General features: G+C 40.7%; 1 protein-coding gene across 5 annotated transcripts in view; it reads right to left on the reverse strand.

Annotated features, from left to right (window-relative positions):
* Positions 1-14,796, reverse strand: part of SCAPER (S-phase cyclin A associated protein in the ER) — a 362,895-nt gene that overhangs the window by 222,248 nt on the left and 125,851 nt on the right. For all 5 annotated transcript variants that reach the window (XM_030579108.1, XM_030579106.1, XM_030579104.1 and 2 more), the window contains 3 exons: positions 8,487-8,568; positions 6,700-6,852; positions 3,924-4,031 (listed from right to left, as the gene is read on the reverse strand). In XM_030579108.1, coding sequence (XP_030434968.1) covers positions 3,924-4,031; positions 6,700-6,852; positions 8,487-8,568 — 343 coding nt within the window. The remainder of the gene's footprint in view (positions 1-3,923; positions 4,032-6,699; positions 6,853-8,486; positions 8,569-14,796) is intronic.

A 14,796-nucleotide genomic window follows, 5' to 3' on the forward strand; every position in this document is an offset into this window, starting at 1 on the left:
TGAGGCCTGGCAGGGTTATCTGGGTATGGGAGGTCCAGATGTGTGGGAGTTGGGCAGATGGAGGAGCAGCTCCCCATACAGTGACCCCTCCCCCACAGCTGAGGAGTGATGGGGGCAGGAAGCAGGGGAGGATGCTGAGTTACCTGCAGCTGCATGAGATTTCTGGAAGTGGATATGACACAGCCCCAGCCATTCCTTGCAGGGGAAGAGGAAGTCCCGTCCTCTCCTGCCTCCAGCCCAGCCAGGACTAGCAGTTGATCCCAGCTCAGGGTAGGAGCCACTGGCTGGGGTGTCACCTGCCCTGCGGTGATTTACCTCTCTGTTGACTGCTCCGGGTGCCTGAAACAATGTACCTGTGCTGCTAGGGAGTGGTGCATGACTGCTCTTGCAGCTTCCCTTTGCTTCCCTGTCAGAAAGTCATTTTTCTGCAAGGAAACAAAGAAATCTGCAGGGGACATGAATACGGCACACACAGAAATAGAAATATTCCACTAAGTATGAGAGAAGAGCTCAAAGAAGAACTTGATTGTTCAGTAACAACAGACATCATTAGAAAAGCACAAGAGCTTACAGAATGATGCACTCACTAGTAATAGTAGAAAAAAAGGATAGAACACTACGATTAAGCCTAGATACTAAGGAGTTTAAGAAATATATCAAAAGGGAGCACTTTCAGTTACCTATTAAGGAAAACATTTTGGCAGATATGGCTGGTGCAAAGTATTTTATTACTTTAGATGCACCATCTGGATTCTGGCAGATTCCCTTAGATGAGAGGATCTACAAATTATGCACTTTTATTATACCATATGGAAGATATTGCTTTCTTTGATTACTGTTTGGTCTAAAATCTGCTTCAGAAGCCTTTCATAAAACTATGTATAAAACTTGAGGGAACTGAAGGCACAAAAGTATATATACACATGACCTTCTCATCTGGGGCAGTACAATAGAGAAACATCATTACAGGTTAAAAAGATCATTGGACAGGATTAGAACAGTAGGCCTGAAGCTAAATAAACAAAAATGTAAATTCAGGCTCAGAGAAATTACCTATTTAAGAGAAAGGCTAACTGAACAAGGGGTATGTATTGATCCTAGCAGAATACAAGCTATAACAAATATGCAACATCCAGAAAAAAAGGAGGGAGTACAGAGGTTCATAGGAATGGTTAATTTTGTTGGGGACGTCGCTGTGGCTCATTTGCCAGCAGACACCACTTCCCACAGCTCCCATTGGCCGGGAACAGAGAACCGCAGCCACTGGGAGCTGCAGGGTGCAGTGCCTGCGGACGGTCAACATCAGCAAAATGTCTCGCGGCCCGCAATCATATTACCTTGATGGGCTGCATGCGGCCTGCAGATTGCCCACCATTGCTCTAATGGATTAATATCTTTCAAGATATGTCTGCACATTTATCACTGTGTCGCTCAGGGGGGTGAAAAAGATGCCCCCCTGAGCGACATAAGTTACAGTGATAGAAACGCCAGTGTGCACAGCGCTATGTTGGCCGGAGAGCGTCTCCCGCCGCAATAGCTACTTCTACTCACCGGGGGTGGTTTAATTATGTCCACAGGAGAGCTCTCTCTCATCGTCATAGAGTGGCTACATGGGAGCTCTTACAGAAGCACAGCAGTACTGGTACAGCTGTGCCAATGTAAGCTCTCTATTGCAGACAAGGCCTCAGTCTTGGGCACTAGAGCAGACGCCCTCACATGGTTCCTTCTTCTAGAAGAGCTATGCTATTAAATGTTGTAATTGGTGTATAACATTCAGACAAAGGAAAAATCTATTTTACTTTTCTTTCCTCAAGTTTTAAAGGGAGGCAGTGGCCCAGCAGCTAAAAGGTAGAACTACCATTGTTCAGTCAGCAGGGAGAAGCATACAAGATAATTAGGTACCTGTGACTGTCAGTGTAAACACTGATGGATCCAAGAATGGTAATCTACGTGCTTGCTTGTGAGCTTGCTGGGAACTTTCACAGCTCACATTCTAAGTCTCTGGACCCAGCAGGAAGCCTGCCACTGATGTAATTAGGTTACACCTACTGCCCAATAATCAATTTCATCCAAACAGGAAGAGAAAACACTCCCATTATAATAGCCATCTTAAAATTACAGAAAATACAGAGTTAGAGAACCCTCAACCTGTGATTAGGGAAACAGGTGAGTTGCAATCCACCAAGATGTATTTCTCCAGAGAATCCTTTCTCTGTAATTACAATGATCCCTTCTCCAAAGACAGCCATATTGGTGGGTTGCAGCTCTTGGAAACTTATACATTTCCCTGCAAAAAAAAAAAAAAAGAGAGAGAAAAACCTGCTACAGGCTGTGAAAAACAAAATACAAAGAAAATTACCTTAATTAATAGAAATATCAACAAATATATAATTATGTATGTGCTTGCAGATATGCACACATAAAATGCCTCCCCAAATGGCAAAATAAATAGACATTCTAAAATAAACAAACTCTATGGGGTGGAAACATTTGGTGCACCTAGCTTGGAAACAGATTTTGTAACACTAAAGTCAAATCTGAATCTGCTCTGGAGACCCAGATTAAGCAGTATTTCTTAGTAAATATGAGATGGGAACACCAGGTGGCTGATTCACATATCCTCCAGATGGACACAGTTTAAGGCTACGTGTCAGTTGAACTGTTTCTCACAGAATGCACCTTGACATAACACTGTATTTCCAGGTCTGCCATGCTGTGGCAGTGGAGATAAATCACACAACAATTTAGAATTGTTCTCTTGTAGACCGCATAGCTTTCTGAATTGCTGTAAAAAGAAAAAAAGTTGTTTCTCAATGCCTCCTTAAGAGACAGCGAAGTGCCAGTTCTTTTGAAGTTGTTGTTAAAAAGCCATTAACTTGATAAGGGGAATCTCTATAACTATTGTCCCATCTTGAATCCCTAATATCTGTGGAAAATCATCAAGAATGTTGTGGAAAAACAATTTAATACTGCTCTCTTCAGCACTTCGACCAGGAGGTGCAGACAACACATTTGCAGACCCTAGCAGGAACTGACAGTTTTGCACTTGAGTGGCTTTGCTCTGTCTTTCTACAAACTATGTTGATGATACTCAACCCAGAAAAGACTAAAGTGAATTTTACATATGAGGGAATTAAGCAGAGGAATCGGTGGAAATTATACCAGCTTTCCAGATTGCAAAGAAGAGTCCATGGCTTGTTTCTCGTATTTATAACCTACGGATTTTGCTGGGTTCCTGGCAGCTGCTGGAGTCACAGATACCAACAATTGTCAAGTGTGCTTATCATGTGTATTTGGGAAGGAGGTTATGTCTTTTTCTTTTGGATGCAGTTTCACCACAGTATCTATGTCTCTTACAAGCAACCACTTTTGCTAACTCCCATGAGTGGTTGCTCTTGGCAGGTTTTACTGTATATAAAAGACACTAGTAAAGCACTCATATACCACATTGATAAGTACGGGATAGGTTAGATCAGTGGTTTTCAACTTTTTCATTTGCGGACCCCTAAAAAATTATTGAGGTGTGGACCTCTTTGGAAAGCTTAGACATAGACTGAAGACCTCTACAGTCCGCAGACCTTAGGATGAAAACCACTGCGTTAGATGGATAGAAAAAAATACCTTATTAGAAAACAGTCAATTTACATACATTGCATCATTTTCTATAGGAAATCTATTTATATGACCCTCATTGGAATAACTGTATTTGAATGTTCTATTTTTTCTCTCTTTTTTTTTTTTTACATTCCGTATTAAAAAAAGTCAGCATTACTATCAATAGTACATCTTATTTTTGATGCCTGACTTTTTATGTTCTTAGTTCTGTGAGAATTTTCAAATCTGTCTTAAAATATTACATTTCAGATGACATTGTAAACCAGAAGAATATTTATATTAATATTAAAAACTTTTATAAAACATACCACTTCTTCATCTGAAAGCTCTCGTCCTTGGATGCTGCTATTTTCTCTCACTGCTTGTTGGTGTTTTTTCCCCTTAATGTGGCTAAAAAGATACACCTCTGAGGAAATCTGGAATGAGAACAAATGACGATTAGGGCCCTGCCAAATTCACAGTCCATTTTCGTAAATTTCAGGGTCATAGCGTTTTAAAAATCTTGAATTTCACAGTTTCAGATATTTAAATCTTAAATGTCATGGTATTGTAACAAAAAAAGCCCTTATGACAGAGGTTTCAAACTGTGGTCTGCAAGGTCAGGTTGTCTGTCGGTGGATAGTTTTCTCTAAGGTGCACAGCTAGGCAGCTGCACACAAGAGAATGAAGGAATTAGTGTGGAGCCACGCAGGGGGTAGGTGGGAGGGGGCAGTGGGGTGAGAAGAGGGGGTGGGAGGAATTTGGGATATACAGGGCTGCAGCAGCCAGAGCAAGAGGTGACTTTCCCCAGCTCCAGGGCTGCGGCTGCCAGGGAGAGCCAGCCCTCTTTCCCAGCCTCAGCTCTGTGACTGCTGTGGTGGGGGAAATATCACTCTCCTTCCCGGCCCCAGCTTGGGGGCTGCTGCGGCAGGGGAGAGAGGGCACATCCATTGCATTAGAAAAATAAGACTACTGATATTAAAATATGAGTTGTGTGCTTTTATTTGTAGAACAAAAGAACGTTAATTATTAAGGTTTTATTTATATAGTGTTTTTTATCCAAACTGCTTTACAATAGTTAGTTAAACAGTACAAACAACATTTGGAAAGATCATTAAGGGGTCTGCCAAGACCTTCAGCAATTTTTAAGTGGTCAGTGAAAAAAAAAGTTTGAGACACATTGCCTTAAGACTCAGCATTTCTCAGACTGGGGTCCTGACCCAAAAGGGAGTCACAAAGCTATTGTAGGTGGGGGTTCCAGTATTGCCACCTTTACTTCTGCACTGCTTCTAGTAGAGACTGGCATAGTGGAGGACTCCAAGCTGTTTATTCTTGCTCTAAGCAAGTTTATTCCAAAAAATGGTGTAAATGCCTGTACACTATTTGAAATAATTCTGTTTGGACATGAGGTATGATACAAATGTTCTAGGGACAGCACAAGAGGGTGACAATACCAACTTTGTCTGGTGTAGCGGAGGCTTGGAAATACAAACTGGAATTCAGCTAATAAGTTAAGAGCAATGCTCATGTTTAGCCCACATATGAATCACAGACATTGCAGTCTACTAAGCAGTAGCAAGATCCAAGGTACTGAGAGTAAGAACCGCGTGTCTCTCTCTGATACGTAAACCAACACAGGGCATCCAGCCACTGAACTATTTCTGTGCTTATAGTGTTGTTGTAGCCAGCACTGTAGTCAGTCCCAGGATATTAGAGAGAGAAGGTGGATGAAGTAGTATCTTTTATCAGACCAATTTCTTTTGGTGAAAGAGACATGCTTTTGAGCTACACAGAGCTCTTGACCTGAAGAAGAGCTCTGAGTAGGTTGAAAGTGTGTCTTTTTCATCAACAGAAGTTGGTCCAATAGAATACATTACCTCACCCACCTTGTCTCTGGGTTATAGTCCACAGAAACTATGCAAGCCTCCCCGGTAACATACATGCAGAGACTACTCCATAGCCATGTGTACAATCATGAACACCTGTTTACTTTGTCAGAAAGAAGGGTTCTTGTAAATGTCAATACCACACCTCTTAATCTTCAAGCTTGCCAGTGAATGACACAAGCAATCAATATTGGCAAATAATTAAAATATGGAACATCTATGTTTCATTTTATGTTGTGCCATAATTGACCCATTACAATGATTTTAAGTATAAAACCTGTTTTAAGGGTATTTTCTCACTGCATGAATAAAATAAACCGATTTTAAATAAAAACTTGGAAAAACAAATTCCATCGTATGCAATCAGAAGGAAGACCTATTTGTACTGTCAGCGGGGTTTGAACTCTGGACCATAAAATCTCCCGCATAGATCTCAACCCCTGGAACTGTTATCCTCTATTTAGATCTACCTATAGAGAGGGAATTGATATACACTTTGCCAGCAAGTTGCACAATTATCTGTTAGACAACAGCAAAATGATAGAGATCAAGAATCTTGGTTTCTATTCAGTTTCTGGGAAGGGAGTGTGGTATAGTGGCTAGATTAGTGGTTAGAATAGTGGTTGTTTAGAGACAGGATAGATGAGCACATAGATCTGGCACATTCATTCTGACAGGCAGTATGGCTAAGTGGACAAGACTTAGGTCTACGATATGATAAAAACTGGGGGTTTATTCTCAACTCTCTCCGAAGTGACCTTATAAAATCTTTCAGTGAACTTATTTATAAAATGAAGAAATGATGCTTGACTGACTTCTGGGGTAGGTTATGAAGCCCCTGCTCAATGATAAGGAGTCTACAGTAGACAGAAAAATCAACAGCAATCAGTACAGGGGAGACCAGACCTCCTAGCTCCAGCTCAGTGAACGGTGCCCTAGGCTACATGATTCTCTGTCCCTGTTTCTGGGACATTGCCTGACTTAGCAGTGCAACGGAACAACAACCTAATGCAACTGCAATGCCAAAGATCCCACAAAATCTGCTAAATTTCAGAGCTCTAATCATTACTCTGTTCACAAAAGCGAGGAAGCAGGGGGAGAATGGTGGGGTAGTACTCCATTTCCAATATATTCATGCCTACAAACCACAACAAAACTGGTAGATTGAAACCTTAGCTAGGCCCATTACTTTTGATAGCATTCCTTCAGTCCAACTTACCAAAACATTGCATAATGAACACTGCTTTTTTCGTTCATATGGTGTAAGTTTAGGTGCATAATCAGTATTAGCATGTCTCCCACTGCTTAATTCAGCTGCCTTTTCTTTCCTCTGTTCAATTTGTTCCATGTGTCTCCGAATGCTTTCATCATGCTAAATAAAGCAACAAATGGTAAAGAACATCAAATAAAAATAAACAGAAATGAATAATGCTGAGAAACACCAAGGTTTATTAAGTACTGTCTAGTTCTAGATGATGAAAAGTTAAATTGAAACTTATGTACAATACCTTCCAAAATGCCAAAAAGGATGCAACAGGCTGTATCACCACATGCATTTTAAGTGTGTTACTCTTTATTGCTATAATTTACAATATTAACACTATACTGTTATTTATGTAGATTCGCATCACTTCATCATCTTTTGTACATCTAGTCCAATGGTTTTTGGTTGCATTTAGTTTCTGAGCTCATGTTGTATTTTTTCCACAGGAAGAACTCTGAGACAGAATCCAATCAGTTCAACTTCCAGTACCATACAGATATTACTGGTGTAATTGTGCTTGGTCTGATGAACTGAAAGCAACATGGCATCAATTAAAAAGGTATAAATGATTTATTATTAATATTTAGATTGTAATAGGGATTACAGTCTCTAGACCCTTTCAAACAATGCTTTATCAACCACAAGAAGGATGGCACAAAATCTGTATATTACCTAATACCAGAAATTAGCTTATAAACATCAACTGTATGAGAAAGAATGGCATTTCACAATAGGAGCATGTGTAGCGAGAGTGCTTCTTAATTAGTGGGATCAACAGTAGAGAATTCCTTAGAGATGGAAGAACAGTCTGTTTTTTTAAATTATACGACTGTATAGATCTACTGCAATGGACCCCAGATCCTGATAGAGACTACTAGGTAATCCTATCATGCTATTATTACTACTAATATTCTGTGACTTTGATAAAGGTTTTATTTTCTCAGTTCACCAGAACTTGAAAAATAGCACCTAGTACTTTGGAAATCTTTAGGCCTCTCAAAATAGAATAGATATGTTCAAACTTCTTATCATTTGGTCTTTGGTTCTTCATAAGGTAGGAGTTTCACAAGCTGTGTTGCAATACTGCAGCATCCTACCTAACATTCCCAATTCTACAACTGACTCCACATGACTGGATCCTTGTGCTTCTGAAGAGATACAGTGAAACTGACAGACCTCTGAGTGGATCTAGTTGCAGGACTGGGACCATATTCTATGCAGTGAAGAGGAAGGAACATGCCATACTTCCATTACTGACACTTGAGAAGACACATAAAATGGCATAATTTCCCACGTCCTTTTCTATGTAACCCTAGGTTGTAGACTATTTTCACCAAACTGTACATATCAGTTTTAACTTTTTTTAACCAAGACTTTTATTTTGTAAGAATTTCATTTTAATAGTATGATTAGAAATTCAAAATTATTTTGACTTTCTTCAAAAGTACAAAATAATTTAGACCTAACTTTGATCCCACACTTGGTTTACACTAATTAATTCCATTGACTTCTATGGCATTATTTCTGATTTACAGTGTCAATGAGAGCAAAATCAGACCCATCTTCATAAGTCAGATGTCTAGCTAAAACACCTGAACTACAGTAGCAAAATTCAGAGTATGATATGGCTGTACTGTAATGACTTCGCTAAATAAAATGTACTTAAAGAAAATAATTTTGTGGAAATTCTATTTTAAATAGAAATGTATTTTCAGTTAGAAAGACTATTACTCCCTTTATACCTTCAGCTGAATCTTTTTCTGTAACTCCTCCATTGCTTCTTGTTGAGCTGCAGTGAGAGCTGCCAGCCTCTCCTCTCGATCTCTACCAAAGGAGAACATGTATTAAAGCAGAAGTGGTAAAGGTATGAAGTATACATTTATAGTTATAATATATATTTGAGACGGGGAAAGAAACCAGAGAAGGCGTTAACTGCCATTTAAGATAAAAGTAGCTCAGGAGGAAGATAAAAGTAGTTCAGCAAAAACTAGATTAATTACTGAAAATAATAGATGCATTTAATCTTGATGGTCTCATAACAGCAGACACCACTCCAGTCCAATTCAGAGTAGGTATAGATGACAGGGTGGTAAAAAACACTAATGAATGTGATGTCCTGTCTACACTAGCACTTCCACTGTCGCTACCCCTTGTGAAGAGACAACAGGGAGTAATACACTAGTGACTTTCCCCAAAACGTGTTGTGCAGACAAGGCCAATCAGAGTCACACAACAGTTGGGGGAAATGCTTGAGATAGAAAATGATGATGGCTAAAGGTCTGATCACAGCAGCTTTCTAAAGTTCTACAAATTAAGCTTTACTGCTGTTTTTGCTGTTTCGTATATACTCTTGATCAAAGCAATAAGTAGTAAGTGCATATTGTAAATAAAGGAATTTACAAGACAACTGCTAGCCAGAGGACTGAACTTACTAGCCATATAATGACATGTAAGATGCATGAAAGACCCACAAGCAAGTCCCATGCGCAAAGCCCTGGTGAACCTACCTTTCCCACTGAGAAGAAATAAAAGGTGCTATCTCTAAACGCTACTAGGTGGCCCCATCTTTAGTCTCAGTCTCTGGCTAGTGAGTGTTAATGCATTTGAAGTCACTTTTGCTTCCATCTGCATGCAAGAAGGCGATGCTTACTGATGCGAGGGAATGAAAGGTTTCTTGTACTCTACATCTCCCCTGCTTTTTTTCTTTTTGGCCTGCAGCCCCATGAATATTCCAGTGCTTTTCTCTGGTACTGATGATTGTAAAAACTATCAGCAACAGTGTAAAAGTGACATGATTCTCAACAGTTTCACTGCTCCCTGCAGGGTTCCGAATAGTTAAGTGAAATTGTCCAGTCTTAAGTTCACTCTGCTGCTGCTTCTTTGGAAAGCCAAGAGCAAGAGCACAGGCACTTGAGCTAACAATCTAGAAGACAGTGCCTCATCAGTTCATATTTGGAAAATTATCTTTGAAACCATAAGTATTAGAAACTTTGTTCTTTTAGAACAAAGCTTAAATTCTGCAGAAATTGATTATTAAGGTCACAATTCAGCAGGGCAAATTTCCGACTTGCCAATAGCAAGTCAGAAAATGGAATTTTCAAATCCTAATTATAAATTAGAATACAGTTGGCTGCTGTTACTGTTTGTATAAAGAGAAGAAGCCTGGGTAGGGGCCAAAAGAGGTCATGGAAGCACAATGCATGCAGCTTTGGCTATACTCAGCAATGAAGGCACTTAAATCCATTATGCATCTAATACATTGATACACACAATACAAAACCTATGGAATCAATTCTAGTAACTGCACATTTCATGTACTTGAACCAAGGACCTAGGCACAACTACAGCTAACTGAGGGATGCTACATAAAATAGAAATAAAACAAAGGTCCAAGGATGTCCAGACTGGGTTGAAGGAAATATGTTGCACACCAAGAGGTGAGCATTTGTTTCTGGACTTATCCCCTTTCTTATAGGCTGAACCCAAATGCTTTCATAAAAATTTCAAAGCTCACTCTTGCCCTGCTGAGTAGCAGGACAAAGTGAAATGCCCTGGAGATGATGGAGAGAGACAAGGTGGGTGAGGTGATATCTTTTTTTGGACCAACTTCTGCTGGTGAGAGAGACAAGCTTTCGACCTACACAGAACTCTTCTTCACATCTGGGAAAGATACTCAGAGTGTCACAACTAAATACAAGATGGAATAGATTATTTAGCGTAAGTACAGGTCTGTTGCATCTTAGGCGGGGGTTCCATTCCGCGGTTATCGCGTAAAGCGAAAACCGCATATAGTCAAAACTCCAAGCCCTTTAAATCCCGCCCACAGCTCTGGGGATGGGGCGGGCGGGGGGCATTTAAAGGGCTCTGCCAGGCTTCCCTCTGCTGCGAGGAGCCCCGTGGAGCCCTTTAAATTCCCCCCCATCCCGCCGCCAGAGCTGTGGGCAGGATTTAAAGGGCTCCACCAGGCTTCCCCCTGTGGCGGGAAGCCCGGTGGAGCCCTTTAAATGCTGGCCCTGGCCCCGCCACCACAGCTGTGGGCAGGATTTAAAGGGCTCTGCCAGGTTTCCCGCTGCAAGGAGCTCGGTGGAGCCCTTTAAATGCCCTCCAGTTCCGCCGCTGGAGCTGAGGGCGGGATTTAAAGGGCTCCACAGGGCTTCCCACTGCAGTGGGGAGCGCAGAGGAGCCCTTTAAATCCTGCCCGCAGCTTTGGCAGCCAGCCTGGGGCCGGCATTTAAAGGGCCTAGAGCTCCACTGTGGCTTAAGCCTCGGGCCCTTTAGTTCACCCCAGGGGCTACCAGCCACCTCTGCAGCTGGGAGTCCCCTGGGTGATTTAAAGGCCCTGGGACTCCAAGCCACAGGTGGTGTCCCAGGACCTTTAAATCTTGAAGCCACGTCTCTTCTACTTGAGGCCACGCCCCCTCCCGGACTCCAGGCCTTTCAGCATAAAGCTGAAATCGCGCATGTTAAATGTGTGTAAGTTGCGAGAGACCTGTAGTTAACAAATAGTCTTAAGACTTGTCTACACTTGAAATATTACAGCAGCATGGCTGCAGTTGCCCCACTGTAGCATTTTAAGTGCAGACACTGCCTATGCTGACAGAAGAGGTTCCCAGGCTCATCTTTTGAAAGCGTTGTTCAGTTTTTCTTTGAGGATGACTGAGAGATCAATTACAGAGTGATTTTGAAAAGTGTTCACCCACAGGTAATATGGTATTTTTGTCTTTTATCATTTTTCTGAGAGCCCAATTGAGAGCATAATGATTGTATTGTTTTACCCACACAGTTTTTATTGGGGGATTTAGTGCATTGGATGAGGTACACCACATGTTGTGACAGGCATGTGTAGGACCCATGTATCTTGACAAGTGTATTGTGGAGGGTGTTGATCATCGTAACAATGGAGATATGGCTGCAGGTTTTGCATCTGTTGTTCTAGCAAGGTCTGGTAACACTTTGAGTTGGTATGTCCTCGTCTGCATGGAGTTTGCTTCTGATGGAGAGGTTGGAGGTTGTTTGAAGGCCAGAAGAGGAGGTTCTGGAAAGATTTCTTTCACAATATGGCCCCATCAAATGTGGGTTGCAATTGTCTGATGATGCCCCATAAGGGTTTCAGTGTGGGGTGGTAGATGACATCTAGAGGTGTACAGTTGGAGAGGGAAGCCATACAGGAAACACGGACTGAACAGAGATATTGGATTTATGGCTTATTACAACAACCACTATCCCCAAGTTCCCTCCCCCTTTCCTCTCTATGACAGAAGGGTTGTTAATAGGCCACTTCATCTTGGTTTCTTGAAATGTGTGTTAACCATTTACGCTAAACAATCTGCTCCATCTTCTATTTAACTATGACACTGAGTACATTTCCTAGACCTGAAGAAGAGTGCTATGTAAGCTCAAATCTTTGTCTCTCTCTCCAACAGAAGTTAATAAAACACATTACCTCATTCACTTTGTCTCTCTGATATTCTGGGACAAACACAGCTACACCACTGCATACAATATATTTTATGAGAGCATTCAAGGTGAAATAACCTGTTAGCTGCTGGAGCAGCCCTGGAGGACTTGAATCTCCTCTGAAGTTCAGTGCTTTGAAGGACTTGTAAGACTCTCAGCAAAACAGTCAGTCATTCCAAAAAGGTAGTGGCAAACCTTCTTATGTAAACAATTTTGAATTACTGAAAGGGTAATTGATTTTAGTTGGTCTTCCTAGATCTTGACAGCTCAGAGTGTTACTTAAAGAAATATCAGACTCAACGCTAACAAGATCAACCCCAATCAGACATGGTCATGGTAATCTGAAACCAACATCTTCCTGCTGTTTTGGGGGCATTCCTGTTTTTGAATGTGCCTGCCACATTCTCTAATGAGAAAAATTAAACAACAGATATTCTGAAATAAAAATAATGTGAACAGCAGAAGTAGAAAGGGAAAAATTATTAAAGAAAAATGAAAAGTAAAATATTAAGAAGTACTTTACTGAATAAGCTAGTTCTGGTGAAGGCTTGCATAAACCCAAATTTAAAAAATAAAAAAGCACAGAAAATATAGGAATACAGGCAGGGAGAACAAGGCTCACAGTGAATACTAGGCACAATCGTTCTTTCAGAAAATGTAAGTGAACTCCTCCAATTGCCATGGGGGGGAAAGGGTATGACGATGAGACAAATTATGTATTTTATGTACTATCTCCCTGAGGTACATAAGCAACACCTGCACTTTAGTCTTTTAGAACATCTTGATTTTGGCTTTAAAGAACTCCTGACTCACACTACACAACCAAAGAACACAATGTCCAAAACGAATTATGCAACAGAACTTATTTTAGAGAACATATTTGTTTTCTTCCTCTATGTGACATCAAAATTAAGACAAAGATAACACTATGGATTTTGAATCAATATTTTAATGTAGATAAAAATTCCTAAGACTCAATCCCCTTACATACAAAACATAAATATTACTCCTTGCATAGCTTATTGGTCCATATGTAAAACATATTTGTATATCATTATGCTCAGCAATACAGTTGTATGATTACTATTGACAGAAGTGGAATTTTTCATATTATGGATGTAATCTCTTTGGAATATAAAATGCTCAGAAATTGCATCTAAAGCCTTACTGGGAATCAAGCTAATGAACCATGAGAGCACAGGGTCTCTTCATAGGCACTTTTACATACACTACCCCTTTCATAAGAAGGCTTTAATCACCACCAGATGCACAAAATGAGTGGATTTTGAAGAAAAGTTAAGTAGATATTCCAAAATGACCCATTCCATTCTGTTTTAAGTCTTTTAGTATAAGATTCAAGTATTTCTAGCAGCAAAATAACAAGCCACATCCTTGGGTCCCACTGAACTATACTAGAATCCAAGAGGGAGGGTGGCAAAGTCAAACTAACTCCCCTGAACCATGGCAGCAGGACTCATGTTTGGACTGATTTATGTTAGAGAAACCTTTGGACTACTCTAACATATGCCAGGTGCAGTGCCCCCTAAAGGCCATTCTATCAGTCCAAATCACCGGACTGCAAAACGCTGTGGCCACACCTCTTCCCATCCCAAGGGAGGAGAACGAGGAATGGATGGCATAGAGTTGGTATGCTGGCTCTATGCCACCAGAGAATTCCTCTAAGTAAAGGTTCCTCTATTTACTAGCAGCTCTTTTAGGGCAGTTTTCTGCCCACTTTCTACCATGGAAATGGGCAAAGGGGACAGAATAGGATTTGACCCTCTGTATTTTCTCTAGCTTAAAATAACCCTTTTGAATAGCATGCAGTTAATAAAGCCTGGAGCCACACACTGAACTAATAAGAATAAAACAAAATATTAAATAGCTATTCAGCCAGTGTGCATTGCCCATCTGATGCACTGAATGAGGATAGGCTCCTGTGAAAAAATAGTATGTAATTAAAAGACTGTATCATAAGGCATAGTGGGGTCAAATTAAAGTTGTACAGGCAACCTTAAGTCTAGTATTTCCTAACTTTTGAGTGCTTCACTTTGCAACATTAACACTCTTAATAATTTTTTTGATATAATTTCTAACTTTTAAAAAAAACAAACTGATTGATAAGAAAAATTCTTGTTGGATTTGGTTGGAATCATAGCTTCACAGCACAGAATTCTGCCACTTGAACTAATGGAGTAATGGCTAGCAATAGTTGGCCGTCATCCCCTATGTGGACCAACCACTGGATGGGGAGGAGATGCACACACAGATATTTGCTGACAGCAGAAAAAAGCTGAGGCTTGGGATTTTGAATTCCATTCCAGGTTCAGTAGGGAAGTGTGGTATAGCAATCAAAGATGCTCCTGCCTCTGTCTCTCTATGCTGACAGGCATAATAAAACCACCTCTGCAGGAGTCAGTAGCCATGTCAGTGGAAGAAGCTCTCCCTCCAACATAGCGCTTAGGTCGATGCATCTTATGTCGCTTATTCACAATACTGTGGGATATAAGTTATACTGACATAAGTGGTAGTGTGTACAAGTGAGAGTATTAACTGCCCCTGAAATCATCCCTCAGTTCCTGACTATCTCTAAAA

Source organism: Gopherus evgoodei, chromosome 10 (assembly GCF_007399415.2).
Source record: "Gopherus evgoodei ecotype Sinaloan lineage chromosome 10, rGopEvg1_v1.p, whole genome shotgun sequence".
NCBI lineage: Eukaryota > Metazoa > Chordata > Testudines > Testudinidae > Gopherus > Gopherus evgoodei.